This window comes from Zalophus californianus, chromosome 14 (assembly GCF_009762305.2).
Source record: "Zalophus californianus isolate mZalCal1 chromosome 14, mZalCal1.pri.v2, whole genome shotgun sequence".
Classification (NCBI taxonomy): domain Eukaryota; kingdom Metazoa; phylum Chordata; class Mammalia; order Carnivora; family Otariidae; genus Zalophus; species Zalophus californianus.
The window spans coordinates 80,855,972-80,877,193 of NC_045608.1; the positions used below are offsets into that span (position 1 = coordinate 80,855,972).

A 21,222-nucleotide genomic window follows, 5' to 3' on the forward strand; every position below is an offset into this window, starting at 1 on the left:
ACTGGATTTTCAAAGAATGACAACTTTGGTCAGTCAGGCAAAAAATTCAGGTCACTTATTTATAAAAGAGATCAGGCTAGTTTCAGATTTCTCCATGGTGACAGTCAACACATGAGAACAAAGATACATCTCTAAGATCCTCAAGGAAAGAATGTTGAGCCTAGGTTTTGTACCCAGCTAATCTGTATTTCACCCACTGAACATGTAATAAATAAGGAAATGTTTTTCCCATGAGTGTTTCTTGAGGAAAGTATTAAGGCTCCTAATCCATTTAGGCTGCTATAAAACAATATCACAGATTTGGTGGCTTATCAACAGCAGAGTTTATTTCTCGCGGTTCTGGAGGCTGGGAAGTCCAAAATCAAGGTGCTGGCAGACGCCGTGTTTGGTAAGGTCCCACTTCCTTGTTCATAGACAGTGTCTGTTCACTGTGTCCTCACACGGCAGAAGGGGGAAGGGAGTCTCTTTTAGAAGAGCGCTAATCCCATTCATGAGACCAAACTCACCTGTCAACGGCCCACCTCCACATGCCATCCTGTTGGGCATTGAGATTTCACATATGAATTTTGGGGAACACAAACATTTAGTATGTGGCCAGCTGAAAGATGACTGGAGGGGCACCTGGGTGGCTCAGTAGTTAAGCGTCTGATTTGGCTCAGGTCATGATCCCAGGGTCCTGGGATCGAGCCCCGCATCGGGCTCCCTGTTGGGCGGGAAGCCTGCTTCTCCCTCTCCCAGTCCCCCTGTTTGTGTTCCCTCTCTCGCTGTCTCTCTCTGTCAAATAAATAAATAAAATCTTTAAAAAAAAAAAAGTTGACTGGAAAAGTATGGCACTACCTTTTGAGAATTTCAGAAATGAATATACAGTAGAACAAGGACTAAAACAAATGTAGGGGCTAGGGAACAGAATACTATGTAATTGGTATATACCTTAACAATGGAAAAATAATAAAAGAAACGCATTTTAGGAGGGGAAGGAAGATGCAGAAGGGAGGAGTGACTTTATGAATGGTGTCATTTATAACTGAAATCCAAAGATACTATTTCAAGCTGACAAGTCAAGTCATAGAAGTATAAACATTTAACACCACAAAGGTAAACATGAAGAAGTATTGATTCAAATCAAGTGAGTTGGGAAGAAGAGGAAGTATGTACATTTTATTGTTGTTTATGGGAAAGGGGTAAGACATTATCAAAGGAAGCAGAGGGATATGGAGCCAAAAGAGGAATAATTACAGAGGCAAACAAAACAATACCAACTTTCCTAATGACAGACCTGAAGAAACGAAGAGGGAAGCTAACACTCCTGACTGATGAGGGGTCCACATTGTCTCCTGCTACTACAGCATGTGCTACATCCAGGTCACAAGTGTTCCGCATGCCGCAGGGCCAGTTGGCGCCCCTCAGGCAGCCCTGCCCTTGTCGCTCGGGGCTGAGATCAGGGCGTTCAGCAGTGCTCCTCAAACTGTGTTGAATGTCCAGTTTCCTTTTTTATCTCCTCTCTGTGGCAAACCAATCAGGAAAATAAAATGACACCTAACCAAAGCAAACACGTGCAAAATGCAAGCTTTAATGATTGGCTGTGAGAGTCCACAGACTTAAAAATAATAAATATAGTCATAATATAGAGAAAAAGAATGATGAAACTGTTAGGCTCTTTGTCAAAAGTATGCATAAAAGTGGTTCATCTAGAGAATTATTTTTGTAGTGAACTCTATTTTCCAAAGATGACTGCCACAACATCTCCAATCCCACACACTCTTTTATTTTATTTTTTTAAAAAGATTTTATTTATTTATTTATTTGACAGAGAGATAGCGTGCGCACAAGAAGGCAGAGTGGCAGGCAGAGGGCAGAGGGAGAAGCAGGCTCCCTGCTGAGCAGAGTGCCTGTCGAGGGACTCGATCCCAGGACCCTGGGATCATGACCTGAGCTGAAGGCAGACACTGAACCGATTGGACGACGCAGGCACCCCCATATGCTCTTTTATAATGTGACACTCATTCCATTGAGTGGTGGGATTTATGTCCCCTCCCCTTGAAACCGGGTTGGCCTTTGGCCTGCTTTGACCAATCGACTGTGGCAGAAATGACACTGCAGGACTTACAACAGTAGATTCCAAGAGGCCACATACCTTCTCCCTGGTTTTCTTGGAACATTAAGCCTGAGAACTCATCCATGATCCTCTGAATAAGCTCAAGCAGTCTCTGGAGATGTCCTTGTGAAGAACTGAGGCCTCCAGTGTGCAGCCCCAGTTGAGTTCCCAGCCAATCGTTAACACCAACTTGCCAGCTGAGTGAGTGAGCCATTTTGAAATGTCATTCTCCATCCCCTAGTGACACCTCACCAGCAGAGATGAACCATCCATGCTGAGCCCTACTCAAATTGTAGATTTTGACTTCTTTTTTGCCTAGTTCTACTTCCACCCCCTTCTGTTCATAGGGGATGATCTGTAGTAAACATCTTGCCCCTCAAACTCCTCTTGTTGGCTTCTGGAGAATCCAGCTTGTAACAACACATAACACCCAACCCTTATCTGGCAACTTTCCTTCTTAGGTATTAGAAAACGTAATGTGTACTTTCCTCAAATTCTAGCATTTGAATTATCCAAAAGGTTAAATAAACCTGGTTAGAATTTAGATCCAAGTACAAAAAAGCTTACATTCGGTGTAAGAGTTATTTAGGAAATTCCCCCAATGATACTCTTTGTTGCTACATAAAGTACTAAATGGTGCTTTTCTGCGCATGAGTAGGAACTCTTTTCTCAAAAGCTGTAGTGTAATATATGTGTGACTGTTCATTTGAAAGGTTTAGCAAAAAGAAGTCCTAGTCAACTAAATTTGACATTACTTCTGGTAACTTCAACCATACTTCCAGTCTACAAACATGGCAGGACAAGAGAAGGGGGAAGCAACTGATGCACTTGACTCAGGAACAAAGTTTGGTGGGATTTCAAAATAACCAGTCATCAACATAAACAATGTTTTAAGACAATTGTGAAAAAATTAATGCAAAAGATATCCATGGTGAAAAAATATCAAAACTGTTGTAAAGATCATCTTAACATGACTGACTGATGAGTAGCAGAGGTTTTTGATGGGGTTACATACCTGCAGTCATCATCCCAAATCACCTCATTCTTGGTCCTTAGAAATTGTTGATGACAACATTTTTTTTCTGATTTGAAAAATAACAAATACACTTCACATCCATTAGGATGACTATTAAAAAAAATCGAAACAAAACAAAAATGGACAATAACAAGTGTTGGTAAAGATGTGGCGAAACTGGAACCCTCATGCACTGGTGGTGGGAATGCAAAGTGGTGCCATCACTGTTGTGGTTTCTCAAAAAGTTAAACTTGGAATGACCACATGATGATTCACCATATGATGATTCTATATACCTAGCAATTCCACGCCTAGGTATATACCCAAAAGGGAGTCAAACAGATCCTTGAATACCCATGTCCTTAGCAGCATTACTCACGATAGCCAAAGGTGGAAACAACACAAATGTTCATTAGCAGATAAATGGATAAACAAAATGTGGCATATATGTACATACAATGGCATATTATTCAACTTGAACAAATGAAGTTCTGATAACATGCCACAACATGGATGGGCCTTGAAGGTACTGGGCCAGGTGAAATAAGCCACATACAAAAGAACACATGGTGTATGAGTCCATTTATATGACGTAGTTAAAATAGGCAAATTCATAGAGGAAGAAAGTAGAATAGTGGTCACCAGGGGCTGGGGGAGGTGGGGAAGTTATTATTTAATAGAGAGTTTCTGTTCAGGTTGATGAAAATTCTGGAAATCGGTGGTGATGATGGTCGCACAACAGTGTGAATGTACTTAATGCCACTGAATTGGACACTTAAAAATAGAAAATCTCTCACCTCACAAGGTCTTAGGGTTGGAGCCACCCACACACACCAGTGGCCAAACCTTAGACAGGATGCCACTGAGGCTTCCAGCCTTCTGCAAAGATTCTTCTATTGTGTCCCTGGCATGGAAGGGGATTGCTGAGGAACGTCTCTGGACGTAAGCAGTAAGAATGCCAGTAATAGATTTACTTGGTGCACTAGAGATTTATCTCCTGTCTGAGCACCAGAGAAGCCTCTTGGCCCTTCCTGCAATCCTTTGGGGAGGAGGCCTGATAGAGAATTAACAGCAGATTTAGATTTGATTGAATGATGATGTAGAAAGACGGTATTATATTTGCCTATTGGAATGTGTGAACTGAAATTTAGACTTGGCCTACGTGAGCGCCCGGATTTTCAACATCCCCTAAAGTAATAGAAAAATGTCAAAGGTTTTCCCTTACTTTGTAGTCAAACCTAGAGCAGAAGGAATCTGTGAGAACTAATGTTCTTAGAGGAAAGATGGCGCACACGTGTGCGAGCATGTGTGTATGTGTGTGTGTGTGTGTGTGTGTGTCTGTGTGTGTACTACCCCCTTGGAGAGAGCAGGGGCTGATAGCAGCCTGCTGTTCTGATTGGCCAGTGCTGGGCTCCATACTACACCTGTTAACCATTTTTACACCACCCTATCTACTGTCATGCGGTTGCTACCAATTTCTTCCATTTTCAGTTTTAATGTTTTCATTTAATAATCCAGAGCTCTGTTGCATGTTGATATTTTTTCATGTAATCCCTTTTTCTTTAATACAGAATTTTCAAAGGTTTCTCTAAAATTGCCAGTGGATTTTTAAAGGAATTCTTTATGGCCTAAGACCATCATATGTTGCAATTAAGAATACGGAAGCCTTTTACTATTGCACTGTGTGACGTCTTTGGCCATAAATAATTCTGCTAAGAATCCATTGACAATTTTTTTAGAAGTCTTTGGGAAAACAGGAGAGAAGTCTTGGAGTTCTGGCAACTTTCCAAGACACAACTCTTCCCATATCAAGGACTGCCTACATCCAAATGTCTTGCCATGATATGGCCGGAATAGTGTTCAGTTGTACATAACAAAGGCAGTTCCATGATCTTGTTCATAGACTACCTGTGGGTCTGTGTTAGTGCTTGGGAAATAGTCAGTGATGGATTCTACCGCTATGTGTCTTTCAAACTAGCCCCAAGCTTCACCTCCTTCAGAAATGATCTTTAATCCTTCAGTCTTATTTATTAGTCACATTTGCTCTACATGACTTCAAAGTAAGTTGTAGACTTCAGGGACTTTTCATCTCTCATCCTTATATGTGTATGTTTTGGGACGTGTCATCCAAAAATAATGGTGCAATACACACCAATATAACCACAGTACAATTATCCCACCCAATACAGTAACAATGCCATAATATCTGATATCTAGTTCATATTTGTATTTTTTCAGTTACCTTCTAGTTGGTTTTTACAGCTGTTTTCTCCCCCTGCCCCCAACAAAACCAGGTTCCAGTCAAGCTTCACATATTACATTGGGTTATTGGGTTATGTGTCTTCAGTTTCTTTTAATCTAGAAGAGTCCCCCAACCTTTTATTTTGTTTAATGGTATCCACTTGTTGGAGACCAGGCCAGTTTTCTAGTAGATACCCTATATTCTCTTTTGCCTGATTGGTTCTTCCTGATGTTATTTCTCTGTCCCTTGAATTTTCTGGAACCCAGCAGTTAGGTCTATGGCTTGATTAGATTCAGATGACACATTTTTGGTAGGAACACTTCATATGCCTATTTTGTATTGCATCCTGCCCAGCAGCTCATGTTAGTTTGTCCACTACAAGTGATGCTCAATTTAATTGGACTTCTTGGGTAAGGTGGTGACAAGCATACCTCTCCATTGTAAAGGTCACATTCCCCTCTGTAATCAGCAAGTCATCTGGGAGTAACACCATGAAATGCTGGCAGATTGTCACCAATAATTCCTCCCATTTCTGTTAGCATGCTCTGCTCCTCCCATCAAGAGGTAGAAATCTGGGGCACCTGGGTGGCTCAGTCGTTAGGCGTCTGCCTCCGGCTCAGGTCATGATCCCAGGGTCCTGGGATCGAGCCCCATGTCTGGCTTCCTGCTCAGCGGGGAGCCTGCTTCTCCCTCTTCCTCTGCCCTTCGCCCGGCTTGTGCTCTCTGTGTCAAATAAATAAATAAAATCTTAAAAAAAAAAAAGATAGAAATCTTTTTCATCCCTTGAATCTGGACTGGCCTCGTAAGTCAGTTTAACTAATTAGAGGGTGGTGGAAGTGGTTTATCCTTATTTTGGGGCCTAGGCCTTAAGAGGCCTTGTAGCTTCTCTTTTTGCCCTCTTGGGTTCAAGCTGCCAAGTAAAGAAACTCAGGCTGGACTACTGAACGATAAGAGACCACAAAGCGGAGAGAGGTCCCTCCAGCTCAGCTGGAGGCACTGGAGATAGGAGTGAAGCCATCTTGAATTCTTTAGCCCGGTCAAGCCACCCGAGCCAACACCACATGAAGCAGAGGCAAGCCCTCTCCATGGAGCTCTGCCTAATTTGCAGTCACGAGAAAAAAAATAAATGGTATTTTAAGCTGACATTGATTTTGAGTGGTTTGTCATTGAGGAAACATAGCAAACAAATCCCGTGTAAATATTCTGTGTTTCATGCGATAATTTTAGCATCCATTGATATTTGCCTGGGTCAATTATTTCATTGGGGTTGCCAATGAAAATTGGCTACATTTTGCTGTTCTCTCTACAGCAGAGAGAGAGGGAGGGAGGGAAGAAAGGGGAGACAGGAAGAGGGAGAGAGGAAAAGCACTAGCTTTCTGTCAACTTGGTATAAATTACTGTTCCTCCTAAGAATGAAGGGTGAATGAATGCTTAATCTTTCCCATTATTAGTTTCAGAATAAAAAGTTGAATATTCACCCCCCCAAGGACGGCAGATGAGGTTCTCTGCCCCTCTACTTCTAGCCTTCTTTCAATGCTGGTCCTCCGTATTTGCGTGGTCCCCACGCATGTCTGTCACTGAACTCAAAGCGCTGTGCTCTAATTGCTGATTCATTTGTCTGTTTAGCTGAACTATATGCTTCTTGAGGGCAAGCACATTAGAGGTGAAGCCAAGTATGTATAAATTCTAAGCGAAATGAGACTTCTGTCATACCCCTGCTTTTTTTCTTCATGCATATTATCTTACATGGTTTAGATAATATCTGATATGATTTTTTTAACCATGCAATTGCTTTGTCTTTTGGTGATTTTGATGTTTTTTCATTTCATTTTTTAATCAAAAGAGTAACTGCCCATGGTTATAAAAACAAACAGTAGCGTGGGCCGGTTATGTAAATCAGCAGTTCCTGACCCTCAAACCCTCGGCTCCACCAGGGGTAATTAGGTTTGGTTCTTTTTTTTTTTTTTTTTTGAAAAATGGCCACGATATCTTTCAACTCAAATGCCTTTTTCACTGTGTTCCCTTGTCTCCCGGTGACAGGTGGGATCTATATCCTCTCCCCTTGAAACTGGAGGGCTTTTGTGACTGTTTCAACCAGTAGAGTATGCCAGAGGTGACACACAGTAACTTCTGAGACCACCACTAAAGGGAATATAGTTTCTGCCTCTCTGGGATACTTGGATCTTGAAGCCTTCATCCTGACCGCCCCGGGGCGGCCATGCTGCATGGAAGCCCCCACTAGCCCATGCAGACACCGCTTGGAGAGGCCCTGAGACTTCATGGAGCTCTCCCGCTGTCCCCTGGCTGTGTCAGTGCTCTGCTCTTCCAGCCCCAGCCCCTCTCCGATCGCCACTGTGCACATGGCTCCTAGCTAGACCCCGCGAGCTAGAGATCCACAGATTCTGATCCACAGAAATCAAGGGAGAAAAACAGTGCTTTAAGCCATGATGGTCAAGCTTCTTGGAGGCCAGACTTGGGAGTTTTTTGGTTATACTAATGAAGTAGCATTTACTTCATTTACCTTGGTCCCGAGGACCCCAGCACCACTGAATTACTGCTTATGATCTGAGGCGAAGATCATTCTGTCATGCCAGCTCTATTACCTCATGTGCTGACCCAGTCCACTCGGCTTGTACTGGTTAATTGACATTACCTGGCTTCTGCAACCAAAGGATCTTTCCAGCTCCAATCTTTCAAAGAGCCAGTAAAATAACTGGGAGTGCATTTCTTTCACCTATCAAAGGCTCAGTTAAGGGACTGGGTTATAGATCTTCTCTGGGAACAGTGAAGCCTTGTGAAGGTTCTTACAAGGTGAATCCACGCCAGCATTTCTATTTCCTAAAGATATTGGGTTCTTCCTTTTACATTATATATTAATGGAGTTCCAAGTGGGTCGATTGTCAAATTATTTCTTCAACCAGCCAAACAATTAAAACCACTCGCAGCAGCTCAAACCAAAATACTAAATTCAGAGTCTCTGTTGACTGAACCCACATCAATAAGATTTGATCATTTCTGAAACTAGGTTCTCCTTTTCTTGACTGATCATCAAAATACTCCACTTCCACCCACAGTGCTCCAGGTTATGTCTTGAGACTCAGAATCCTTCAAATCCTCATAAATTTACACATCCCAGAACTATGCACCTTGCTCTTTGCCTCCCAAATTTCCTTACCTTCACAGCAAAAAAACAAAAAAAACCCCACAAAACTGAATCTGAATTCAACTGATTATCACTCGGTAACTGCACAATCAAGTATTGTTTCACTTGACTGTTCTAGTACTGTGAATGCAAGAAATGTTTATAGTCATAGAAGATCCCTGGGCTTCTCTCCCTGCCCTGACCTCAACTAGCAGTCCTTGAAGTTCTCATGCCTTCATTTTGTTCTACAGCAGCTACGAAGCAGTTCCCCAATGTCTTGTCCTCGCTGGGCACTTCATTCCATGGGATCACAGACCATAATGTAATTAGCTGTCTCGCCACAAGCTACCAGATTCCCATCGGGTCAGATGCTACTGATGCTGCTATGACCCTGTTTTTAATGTCCTGACATCCTTGTGGTGCTCAAGATAGAGGGACCTGGATGGCAGCACCTGATTAACCATGGCTAGTCAGGTGCCCCTGTGATGGCTGCCTCGTGCTGAAGAAAAACAGGATGTCCCTACTTTGGTTCTGTAGCAGGAGGCTAGGGGCATTCCCAAAATCAGGAAGGCAGTTTGGATGAATAGCACTCTTCCAAAGTCCATTTGTTTGAAGAATTATCTATGCTGTCTTATTTTTTCACTCTCTTCTTAAAAGCTGTTATTTTTATAGGGCTCCAGAGAGGGAAACAAATTCCTGTGATCAGCTCTCAGCCCAACTGTAATTCTTCCCTAAAAACTTTTGCTTATTTTGGGAAATTAAAATATTTAAAGATGAAAACAAAGGAAAAATTAACAAGCTTCCATACTGCTACCACCCAGATTTAGCCACTGTTAATTTCTTGATGTATTTGTTTTCATTCCTAATTTTCTTCTTTTTAAAGTAAAAGCGTGGGAGAGGGGCAAAAATAATATATGCTTATTGTAAAGTATTCAAACCGAGAAAAACATACAAAGATTCATTCACTCAATAAATATTTATTGAGCACCATCAGGCACCAGGCACTGTTCCAGATACTGAGATACAGCAGAAAGAGAGAGGAGAGAGAGAGAGAGAGAAAAAAAAAAACAAACCAGCAAAGAAAATCCCAGTTCTCACAGAACATACATGTTAGTAGGAAAAATTACAAATAAGAAAAATAGTAAACTATATAGCAGGTTACATGTAAGTGGTGCAGAAGAAAAGAAAGCAGGGATTGGGTATAAGAGCATCAGGAGGGATTGCAATTTTAAATAGGATGACCAGGGAATGTCTCACTGAAAAGGTGACATCTGAAAATATACCTGAAGATAAAAAGAGGTAGAGAAAATTAAAAATAAAAAAAAATCAACCAAAATCTCACTACCCACAAATAACAAAATGAACATAAGGTGAAAATAATTTGTTTCTATGTATATGTACAGGTATCTGGGTGAGTGATTATATAAATGGACAAAAAACATACAGCTAGGAGAAATATACTATTTTAAAAATGGATTCAAACTATAAAATATATTTTTTAATCAATAAATTAAGCATCTATTTTTGTTTTTGGAGATATAGAATACATACATAGATGTACAGAGTGACCTACGTATCACCCAGACCCAGATTCGAGATTACATTAAGTCTAGAATCAACTCAGAATGGATACTTTGCTAAGTCTTCTGACTCATGAACATCTACTTACTCAAGTTTTTCTTTGTAGTGTATCCTAGTTTTTTATGTGAAGGTCTGTGTATCTTTCAGACTTATTTTGAGGTATCTGATGCTTTCTGATACTATTATAATTGGTATTGTTTTCATACTTTCAATTCCTAATTGTTGCTCAGATAACCACCATGATTTTATTAACTTTGCGTCCTGTAATCTTAGTAAATTCAAATTCTAAGTTGTTTATATTAATTTGAATTTGCTACATATAAAATGTTATCTGAGAATAACAATTTTGTTTCTTCCTTTTTAATCCCTAAACTTAGAAATTCCTGTCCAAAGTTGAAAAGTGGTGATAGCCGGGGAGTAGTTTTCCATAATTCACAATTAAGTATGATGCTTGCTATAGTGCAGCTTTTCCTTTTTTTTTTTTTTTTTTGCAGATGCCCTATATTAAGAGGCTCCCTTCTTTTCCTAGTTTGTAAAGTTTTTTTAAAAAAATCATAAATAGGTACTGGATTTTATCAAATGCTTTTTATGACTCTAAAAATGTAACTTCTGTACTTTATTTCTGTAAATGCAATAAATATTAATTTTTCAATTACAAACAGACTTGGTTTTGTGTGGCACCATGCTAACTGCAATTTGATTTCCGTGGCACGACTCTCCCACCGCAGCAGATTTCAAGCTGCCAAAACAAGCTCACGGAACTCACAGGTAGGAAGAGATGGGCACTGGCTCTCCTAAGCCAAGAGGAGCCAGTCCTGGCCTACCTCTGATTTTACTCCCCAGTAACCAAGACGGAAATTGATCATTTCACTAGAGCAGCAAGAGCAAAGTCACTTCAAATGATCTATTTTATAAAAAGCCTCACAGATAATCTAGGAAGCCAAAGGTAGGGGGTAGTTTAGGAATTCTTCCTGGCAGAGATGATACAGGCCATGAGCTAGGTCTTCGTGGAAACAATGGGATTTGGACCAGCAGAGAAGGACATTGTAGTACAGTAACAGAAGGTGGTAAAGGAAGGTATGGAGGCAGGAAAGCACATGACATCTATGAGAGCTCACAAAGGGGAGGTAAAAGCAGTGTCCATGCTGGGCACTTGCTGTTGTTCCATTTGCAACAGCATCAAGCAACATCTACGGCTACGTTACAGAGGCGTGCCTCAATTTCTAACCCATGCCAGTGAAAAGTGGCTGAATGGTACTTCACGTTAATAATCAAATATATATACTCATTCTCTTTTTCTGCATGTTATCAGGAAACTCAAAAGTTAATTTTCTTTTGAAATTCTTTTTATTAAGACTCCTATCGTTTCCAGGCTGGAGGAAAAAAAGTGTTCTTCAACATCTAGGGTACAGCTCATAGAGGTACACCAAGTAGCCTCAGAAACCATCTACCCCAAATTTTGTAATAGTCCAAGCTCAGGCAGAGCCTGAACATTGTGAGTACTTATCTGTCCCTAAAGAACTCACGGGATATGGTCTATGTGCTACCATTTCAGAGTAAGTCTAAAATTGTTTGATTCCAGAAATAGGTTTAGAACCAGAAATGTAAAAAATGTAGATGTAATATAGAAAATGGAGCCATGGCTGGAAGTGACATGGGCACTGAGCTACCCTTCTCTAAGCGCACTCAAGAATGAAGTGTGAGAAAGTACCTATTGGGTCATGTATTTTGTCAAATTAAGTAAAATACCTCCTCAAAATAAATTCTGGATTTACAAAAAATTCTGAATTTCAACTATCATATAATTATGTGAAGTCTCCTAGTGATATAATTAATAGCAATACTATATAATTCTGAGGCTGATAAAGAATATAAATCATTTTATAAGGCAGCCACAAAGAACTGTTAGTCTGCCAACTTAACTCCCAACCCTCACGTTAAAGTTGAAGAACAGAATTTTCATGTGTCCATTCTCAATAATCTCTAATGATATCTTTGTATCTAATCAATTTAGATAATATTTTCTCCTTTACAGATCCCAAAATAAAGCAGCATACACAGAATATAGCCAATAGTAGGTTATATCAATTTACTTCACATAAGAACAGCGTATTTCAGGCCTATGATTTCCATTTAGTATCAACAAAAACAATCCGTACAGAAAATCCAAAGGCAACGACAGAGCATTATACATAAAATGTGCAAATATACTTTAAAATGCAAGTTATTCTATAGTATTTGCAAGGTAGAACTTTATAGTCATTAAGGAACCAACCTCATTCCAGCTAACTTAATCATCCTTTTGCATATATAACCAATGCAAACGCACAAGGCACAACTTAGTGTTGATGCTAAAGTGTGTAACATACACCTTCAGATTTATTTGGAGATATTAAAATAACATAATCATGTTTGTATTTTATTATTTAAGGAGACATTAGCTCATTTCTAAAGCTTCACAAGCGTTACACTTGATAACATATGTGTGGCAAGGACAAACTGTTCCCTGGACTTAAAAGGTAAAAGACAAGACCCTTGGTAGCCTATATTTAAAAAAAAAAAAAAAAAATTTATATATATATATATGTACACACACACCCCCACAAGAAACTTCCCATAATTCAAAGGGAGGCCATTCCTTTTAGCAAAAGTTCCCATTATAGTATTTCATGACAGAATTATTTAAAAAGTATGTATTTATTTGCCATCTGTTTTGGTCAATCTTCCTACAAAAAGATACTGAAATAGACAATTTTCTTCTTCAAGATGAAGACAATACCAATTTAGAAAGTCTTTCGAGACTGCACAGTGAAAGGTATTATTTAATTAAATATAGAAGTTTGTTGCTCTTAAAGAAAATTACTGATATCTACACAAAGAAAAATGTTAGTCTATCAAAAATCAATGAGACTTGGCTAGAACACAATTCAGAATCTTTCAAGCCCAATCACAGTGCTCTTTGCTGTTTTATTGCCCATCCCTGAGAATATTCTATTATTTAAAATTTTTTAATAAAGTAAATAAATTTTACATTGATGAGAATTATGCTTAAGAACTGTTTTTCAAAATATAAAGTAAGCCCTATTTCATTTTGGTAAAAAAGAAAAAAAAAGAAAAAGAAAAAAAGAAATGCTCTTTGCAAATACCACCAATTCTAAATATTGGTATCTCAATCAATGTTCATCCTCTTCCTAACTGGGTAATTCCTATTTTTTGCCATTCATGTAACACTCATTTCCTTATTATCCATTATTTTATAATTTTTGTTAACAGGAGCATTTAACTGGTAATGGAGCAAAAATACATATAAAATTAAAGGAACTCTGGAGTGAAATCTGTATTTCCCTGTGGTAAAAGAGTTTTACTGGAAATAATCTGAATGCCATCCAAGAAAGGCAAAAGGACCTACGAAATAAAGAACACACATGGTAAATGTCTTCCTCGTTGTCTTTGGTTTAGCCTTCTTGGCCAAAATCTTCTGTAAACTTCTTTAATTTCAACAAGTCATGTTCGTTGACTGTGGGTTTTGTGTTAGATAGTGACCGTAACATATCCGACTGTCAGGGAAAAAGAAGGGAGGAGTATTAGTAATAGATTTAATCAAATAAAAATCATTGTATTTATTATTAACTAACTTCCCACCTGAGGTTAAATCTAAGTATTTGCAGTGTAACTAAGTTACTAACAATAAACTCTCTTATTCTTTCCAAAGGATGTCTTTGATCCTGTTCTTCCTTTGCACAGTAACTTTAAGCTGCTTGCCTTGTCCTGACCACAACTTTCAATGGCTCCCATTAGCTATCAGGAGTATAATCCTTTTAGCTTGAAGATCAAGGCCTTCCAAAATATGTCCCTGATCTCTTTTCTGGTCTTATCTGTTTTTTTCTTAAAACAAGAGAGTTCACCAAGTGCACTCCAAAAGGAATTTAGTCATTCACTTATAGAAGTTATTCACTTATACTTATGTGAAACACAACACCATTTAATTAAAACCAACTATACTCAGAATTTTTTAAAAAGGATTTTATTTATTTGAGAGAGAAAGAGAGGGACAAGAGAGTACTGGTGGGAAGGAGGGGAGAGGGAGAGGGGGAAGCAGAGAGCCCAAGATCAGGCCCTGAGCCAAAGGCAGACATGTAACCGACCAAGACACCCAGGCGCCCCTGGAATTTTTAACTATTAATTAAAATTATGATCAAAATGGGAAGAAAATAGGCTAACATCAGGGATTCATTAAAAGATTAACTTCTGGGCTATGTCTCTTATAAAACAGTATGAAAAATGGTCAAAGAACAAAATCTTTATAAAAAATAACCCAAGTGGGGCACCTGAGTGGCTCAGTTGGTTGAGCGTCTGGCTCAGGCCATGATCTCAGGGATCCCCACCATGAAGGGTTCCACATTCAGCAGGGAGTCTGCTTGAGATTCTCTCTCTTTTCCCCCAACCCCCACCCGCACTCACTCTTCTCTTTAAAATAAAGAAGTAAATCTTAAAAAAAATAACATAGCAAGGACTGAAACAAAAAAGGGTTTCTGAATAACTTCTCAGAGAAGCATAATTAACACATAAATATCTATATACATACTATGTACTTATAGAGGTACGTGTATGTCTATAGATCTATGTGTACATATCACATAAATAAGTTTCTCCTCTGGAAGTTACTGTTAATTCCGGCATAAAGCTCTTTGAAAATCTGTAACTGAAGCAGAAGATTTAAAAAACTCAGCATGTACCAATGAGAAAACATAAAAATAATAAATGTAGCTTTTCACAGTAAGCTTCCTATACCTTACAAAATAAGTCTTAAGAATTATAAATCCCTCCAATATAAACTATAGAAATGGGATTTTTTTATCATAAAAATTTGGTTTCAGGACTTTTTCTTTCAAGCACTACATTAAACTTTCTACAAAGCTTGAAGAAGTAAAACAGAAAAACACCGATTATGATTACTATGACAGATGCATTAAGGTTTCTGGATATTTTACAAAATCTTAGATTCAGAAAAGAAATTTCACCAGTTCTACTTTTTTAGTTAAGTCTTGACAATAATTTATGCCATATAAATAAGTATTCTGTTGATAGTATCCCAGCCATAAGACCTATATAAACTTAGAAACCTGTTTTTTGAAAAAGAGCTTTTTCACTTAAAATTTTTCTTAAAGCCCAAGAAACTATTTCAAAGATAATTATTTTTTATATTTTTAAGTTCAATTAACTTTACAACTTTTTGAGTAGTATTACACAAACATGCTTGATCATACTGATATTTTCTAGCTAATCTTATGTAACTGAAAATGTTTATCTTTGTCTCACAAATGACAAACCGTTATGTTTTAAATTTTTTTAAATGTCAAACCATGCAAACAACTGGCTCCAAAAGTTTATCCCCAGGAACCTCCATCCATGTCATTTCAATGGCACCAGGGTCACCGGGAGAACAGGGTGTTAGCAGGTCATCTATTATTTTGTTGGGATCATCTCGTGAGGGTCCTCGCACCTGGAATAAAAAGTAATCTGAAATATTTACTTGAACAAATTAACTAAGTTAAGATTTAGGCAATTATCAAGACATGTGAAAATGTACTACTCTGTATTTTGTTAAAATGTTTACTTCTAAAAATAAATATGAATATACAACAAAATGTAGTTATCTTTGGGTGACAGGATAGATTTTGTTTGGTTTTGATTTTTTTCCTGTTGCTTTCCTGTATTTTGAAATTTCCTACATTACTTACATGATCAAAGGAGAAAAGGAATTAAAATTAAAAAAAAAAAGAAACATCTGTGGTTAAGAGTTCTCTTTTCTCTAATGCCTATTAAATGGTCTTAGAGTCCACAAAAAAGGCATCCTCAATAAGTCTCTTAAGTTTTCTCCATTTTCCAAAACCGAGAAAGTTCTGTGATATTTGGAAGATTTATAAGTGTGAAATCACTGAATCTTTCTTTCTCAACAAAAATTCCTTCTTTAAAAATAAGTACAAAATTAAATGCTAAGTGTAATTTCAGTGCTATTTTGAGATTCCTAACTGATTTAAAATAAAATTTTAATAACACCCAGAGACAAAACTTTGTGACTTAGAGTCACATGCAAGTATTTTTTTTTAACATTTCACCTTTTATTAAGGCAAGTTTGTGAAAATAATACAACCAGATCTCTTCATGAACTTTCAGCTTAAAATGTTTTTTACATAAGAAACATACAAAAAAATTGTTTTATAGAAAGCCACCTCAATACCAGAAAAAGAGTAATGAAGGATTTTGAACCCAGTTTACTTCTTAAAGGATTATCTTCCCTTGTCTTCAATTCCAAGTACCATTCATCATCTTTAGAGCCAGTTTTGCTTAAATGCTTCACCACATCAACCCAGTTCCATCCTCGAGGCAGTTCTCCTTTGTGATCTGTTTTATCGACTGGCTTACGTTTCTGGGTTTTTGAAAGCTGTTCTTTTTTTCTTTTTTTTTACTCCGTGGGGCTGTATTGGGATTTCAACGGAGATGATAACTGCTTATGGGTATTACAGAATTCACGGGCTGGTGATTCTCCATGAAGTGCTCCTTACTGTCCTTGGCATATTCAAACAACGTGTAGGTCATGGCGGTCCCTAGATCGATCTCCACTTCTTCCTGTAACTTGGCTAATATGCTCTGCTTTACAGCCGATGATACCGTGTTGTTAAAAAAAGCGTTCATAGATATAATTGGAGGTGTTTGGGGATATGCTTCTGTCCAGGAAATCTCTATTAAGAAGGCTTTGGGATCACCATTTTCACCTATCCTGTACTGAAATGACACTGGACCTAATTCCTGGAAGCTTTCATCTCCTTCATCAATAGAATGTAGAGCTTCCAGTTCCATCTCTTGGTCCTCGTTGGCACTCACTGCGTCGGTCGTGGGACGCCACCCCAGGAGGGCGTCTGCGACAATGAGAAAGCGAGGGCAGTGGCCCCGGGCGTCCCCCTTCCAAGCCCTGGGCTGCGGGAGGCACACCCCTCACACAGGGGGCGAGAGTCACGCGCGCCCCCAGCCTCCGGGCAGCATGAAGCCGCCTGCAGGGGTCTGTGGGCGGGCAGCCCCAGCACATGCAAGTATTTTATAGGTGGCAACAGATCTATGCTAAATTGGGGGCTGCTTTCACATTTAATATTTGACAATGATCAATCTTAAATATTACGTCAGGATTAGGGCAGATGCAGAAAAATAAACATTCTAGCTTTACTCATTATGTGTATTTTATTGTCTGTCTTTCCCCACAAAAATTTCAGCTGCAGGGATTTTTGTGTTTGATTGTAGTACTTTCTGACTTAACTCTACACTCAGAGTAGTACTTTAGACATTTGATAAATAAACAAACAGGCAATCTTGTTTTTGCTAATTGAAATAATCAGCCTTAAGAATGGGAGTAAAAGATGGAGCACTGAGATATCTACTAGATGGTGATGCAGGAAGCCAGATGTTAACATTCATTTGGCTGCCTCACCTTATCCTCCTAAGAAGGACCCAGCTTCAGGGACACAGAAGCTGTCCCTGGCAGTTACATGGAGAATAGAATGGAAAGTTCTGGGTAGGAAAGGACTGAGTTCCTAACAATCAATAGCTTCTAAATGCAAAGAGAATTTAAAAGAAAATACAATGGCTGGACATAAACTTGACCCTGAGCCTCCTATATTTCCCTCAGTAAAGAAGTGGCTGCAGAAGGAAAGGGCTATTCCCACCCCGCCCCGGGCTACTCAAGTGCTTTATGAGAACCACTTCATTTCTTTCTCACAGTTGTACTTTGAGGCAGTGCTATTGTCTCTACTGTAGAGATGATAAAAACAAGACTTAAATGGGTAATAAAATTTGCTCCAGGAGATATAACAAATTGTGGAGTCAGGCTTTAAATTCAGGTTTTAATTCAAGCTCATCATTTTTTTTAAAACTTATTTCAGTGTGGGACAAGACATATGTATGTAACTTAGTCATGATATATCAGTCTTGTCATATTGCTGGATTAAGTTTGCTAATCGTTTTTCAGGATTTTCACGTCGATGTTTATGGTAATATTGGGTATTGCTGTCCTTAGCAACAGGGTTGGTACAAATTACCTACTCCACCATTACTTAAATATCTTGGGACATCCCAGGACCACAGTCTTTTTACAAAATGCTATATGCTCAACCCATTCATGCAGACAAAACAGTGCATGGGAAGCGGGGACTCCGATTCTGAAGTACACGTGACCTAGAGAAAAATCACGTGTCTGTACCTCTCTGGTCGTACCTTGGCAAACCGTGTTAGCAGCCAAGTCCCAGTTTAATCCTGTTAACATCTGAGTCTGAGATTAATGATCAACAGGTGGCAACAGGCACCTCTTGTAGAATTTTTGTGAGGAACGAATGAAATAGTGAGATATAGAATAGAACACAGTGAATATTTAAATATTAGCTATTGGTATTTTTACTTTGTTAACGAGGTGTAAATGCACCAGATTCGGCTCGAGGATATTCTAGTTACATCAGCAGTAACTATACATTTAAAGTTTCTATACTTATATCAAAATAGTAAGTACTTCAAAAATCACTGCATAAAAAATTTTAAAATACATTAAGACTATTAATAATAGCTATTAATAAACTTTGTGGGAGAACTTATTTTCAAAGAAATGGCAACGTTTATTCTATAAACCCATTATTTATTATATAAAACAGAAACCTTCCTGAAATTCTTTGAAGACAAATCAACGATGGTCTCAAAACTTGACTTTAAAAGTATCTGAAAGGATGGAACAAAGCTCCTTACCTTTTTAAAATGAGTAGCTGACTGCACTTTTCTAACAGGCTGCATAAGCGCATCACGCACAATGACACTTATGTCTGCCCCCGAATAACCGTCTGTTTTCTTCCCAAGTTCTCGGAAGTCTGTTTCTGTGAGACTGTTCTGAGTGGTCCCCAAGTGCAGTTTAAACATCGCTGCTCGGGCATGGGCCTCAGGCAAAGGAATATAAATTCGTTTCTCAAATCTTAAAATGAAAGAAATTTACGTCAAAAATATTACTACATATATTTAATTTCAACTGAAAATTCAGATTCCTCAAGAAACGAGATGCTCAGATATTCTCATTTACATAAAGCTAAGCTGAATAAGTTAAATGGGCCCATTGTGTCAGAGTTAAACATATATATTTACATTAAATAATGGGAAAATATCCAGAACACATTAGCAACTAACAAGTAAAACCAAAATAGCCAGAGAACCAGTTTGGAGTAATTTAATCTTTCTCACATGATTTTTGGGTTATTTTGGCCATAGTGTTTATAATGTCTAGAATTCACAACATGATATGTCCCACAAGATTAGCTTCTCATAGAATCATACTCTGAACTCCTGATCCAGGGATTAATATGGTTAATCATATGAAATAAGAGAGGGCAAAATAATTCTCTAAATTCAAAACGGTAAAGCTACTCAAAATCTTATCTAATAAACCTATGTCTACACAAAATGTCCACTTTATTATAAAAGGTACATTCAGGATAAATAATTCTAGTAGTTCATAAGTAAACACTGTTTTATTAACAGTAACTTTGCTTGCCTTCTCAGAATTTCAGCATTTGGGTAGGGAGGAAGCAACGAGGGAAAATTTAAGTGGCTGTGAAGACTTTTAGTTCTTTAGGTAACTCTCTGTGGCTATGAGAATTTTAAATTTCCATTATTTCTAGAGATGGGTTTAGAATTAGGCCATTTTTCAAAAATAACCAGCAGATCTCCTTTCTTAATACTGGATGGTAACCTAGCATCCTGGCAAACCATCAAGTGAATGGGATAAAAGTGGCAAGAACTGGTGCTAATTTTTACCATGCAAAATTAAATGAATGAAATAGGGAACGGTGTGCATGAAAAGTAACGAGTCGGTATACCTTTCCTGGAGCTCAAGTTCAACATGTAATTTAAAAATTATAGACATAAAGTTTTAATGAAAATATATCTTGGTTGTCTAGCATACTTTAACTTATATGATTGTCATTTTGCTAAAATTTTATGTGAAAGTTTCCCATTGAAATACCAAGCTACATTTGTACATTTCTGAAGCATCAGTGCCTTACACTAAGCTTAATTAGAATTAAAAGCATTAGGTAATATATTTTCCAACGTGAAAGATTCTGTATACGAAAATCTCATATCTCCAATATAGCAAGCAAGTAAGCAAACAAATGCCTGCCTCTCTTCCCCCAACGCAGGGGGCAACAGGGTTAGAGTACATCAAAAAAATTCTGAAAAGTTGTCAGAATGCCTCTTCAATGAACAAAAAGGGAACTGTCACTGACTTATTACATCTGCAGTGAGAAATAAGATCTTCATTGTATCATCATACCTTCTTCTAATGGCAGAATCCAGAACCCAGGGTATATTTGTAGCTCCAGAACCAAAATTCCATCATTGTCTATACCAACGCCTGCATCAAAATACGTAATATTTTAAGTAATTTGTCATTTTAGTGTTCTTTGAACCTCATCTATATGTTAAGAATGTGGTGTTTTAATGTTAAAGTGCCTCATCTTGAGAGTCTCTCTCTGAAAAAACTGTCTTTAATCAAATATCACATTATTCAAATATGATGCAAATATTTCCAAGAATCAAATTTGCTAGACTATGGACAAATACTATTCATATTCTTCTCAAAAGATTTCATTTGAAGTCTACACATTCTTTCACTGATAGTGTTGCTGGTAGGTTATAAGTGAATATGCGCATCTCCTTATTGTTTATGCCAGAATCCCACAGATGATTACAACGGGGTGCAGACTTTGTGTGCATGTGTAGGACAATCAGAATGAAACATGGCACAGTGAGAACACTTAGTCTGCTAAAATGGAGAAATTCGGCTTGAATTTTTTCCATTATTATGATAATAGCAGTTATAAAATAAATAGAAACTATTTTAGAAGTCAGTACCCCTACCTTGCATTTGAACTAGGAACTCCGTCTTAATTCTACGGGCAGCCTCGCTTTCATTTTCACTCCTTGAGCCGCACAGAGAATCAATTTCATCAATGAAGATAATGGAAGGTTTATTCTCTCTAGCAAGTTGGAATAAGTTCTTAACTAGCCTAAAAATAAGTAAAAGCTTTCAGTTTTTTAAAAAAATAGTAAATGACACATGA

The 21,222-nt window shown here is 38.2% G+C and overlaps 1 protein-coding gene and 1 pseudogene across 1 annotated transcript in view; both read right to left on the bottom strand.

Annotated features, from left to right (window-relative positions):
• Window positions 1–11,435: 11,435 nt before the first annotated feature.
• VPS4B (vacuolar protein sorting 4 homolog B) overlaps window positions 11,436–21,222 on the bottom strand; it is a 32,531-nt gene continuing 22,744 nt past the window's right edge. Inside the window, 6 exon segments of the mRNA XM_027576527.2 lie at window positions 11,436–13,632; window positions 15,438–15,578; window positions 18,860–19,079; window positions 20,433–20,481; window positions 20,484–20,513; window positions 21,020–21,168. Coding sequence (XP_027432328.2) covers window positions 13,531–13,632; window positions 15,438–15,578; window positions 18,860–19,079; window positions 20,433–20,481; window positions 20,484–20,513; window positions 21,020–21,168 — 691 coding nt within the window. The 3' untranslated portion in view covers window positions 11,436–13,530.
• On the bottom strand, window positions 15,590–18,846 carry LOC113912802 (annotated as a pseudogene).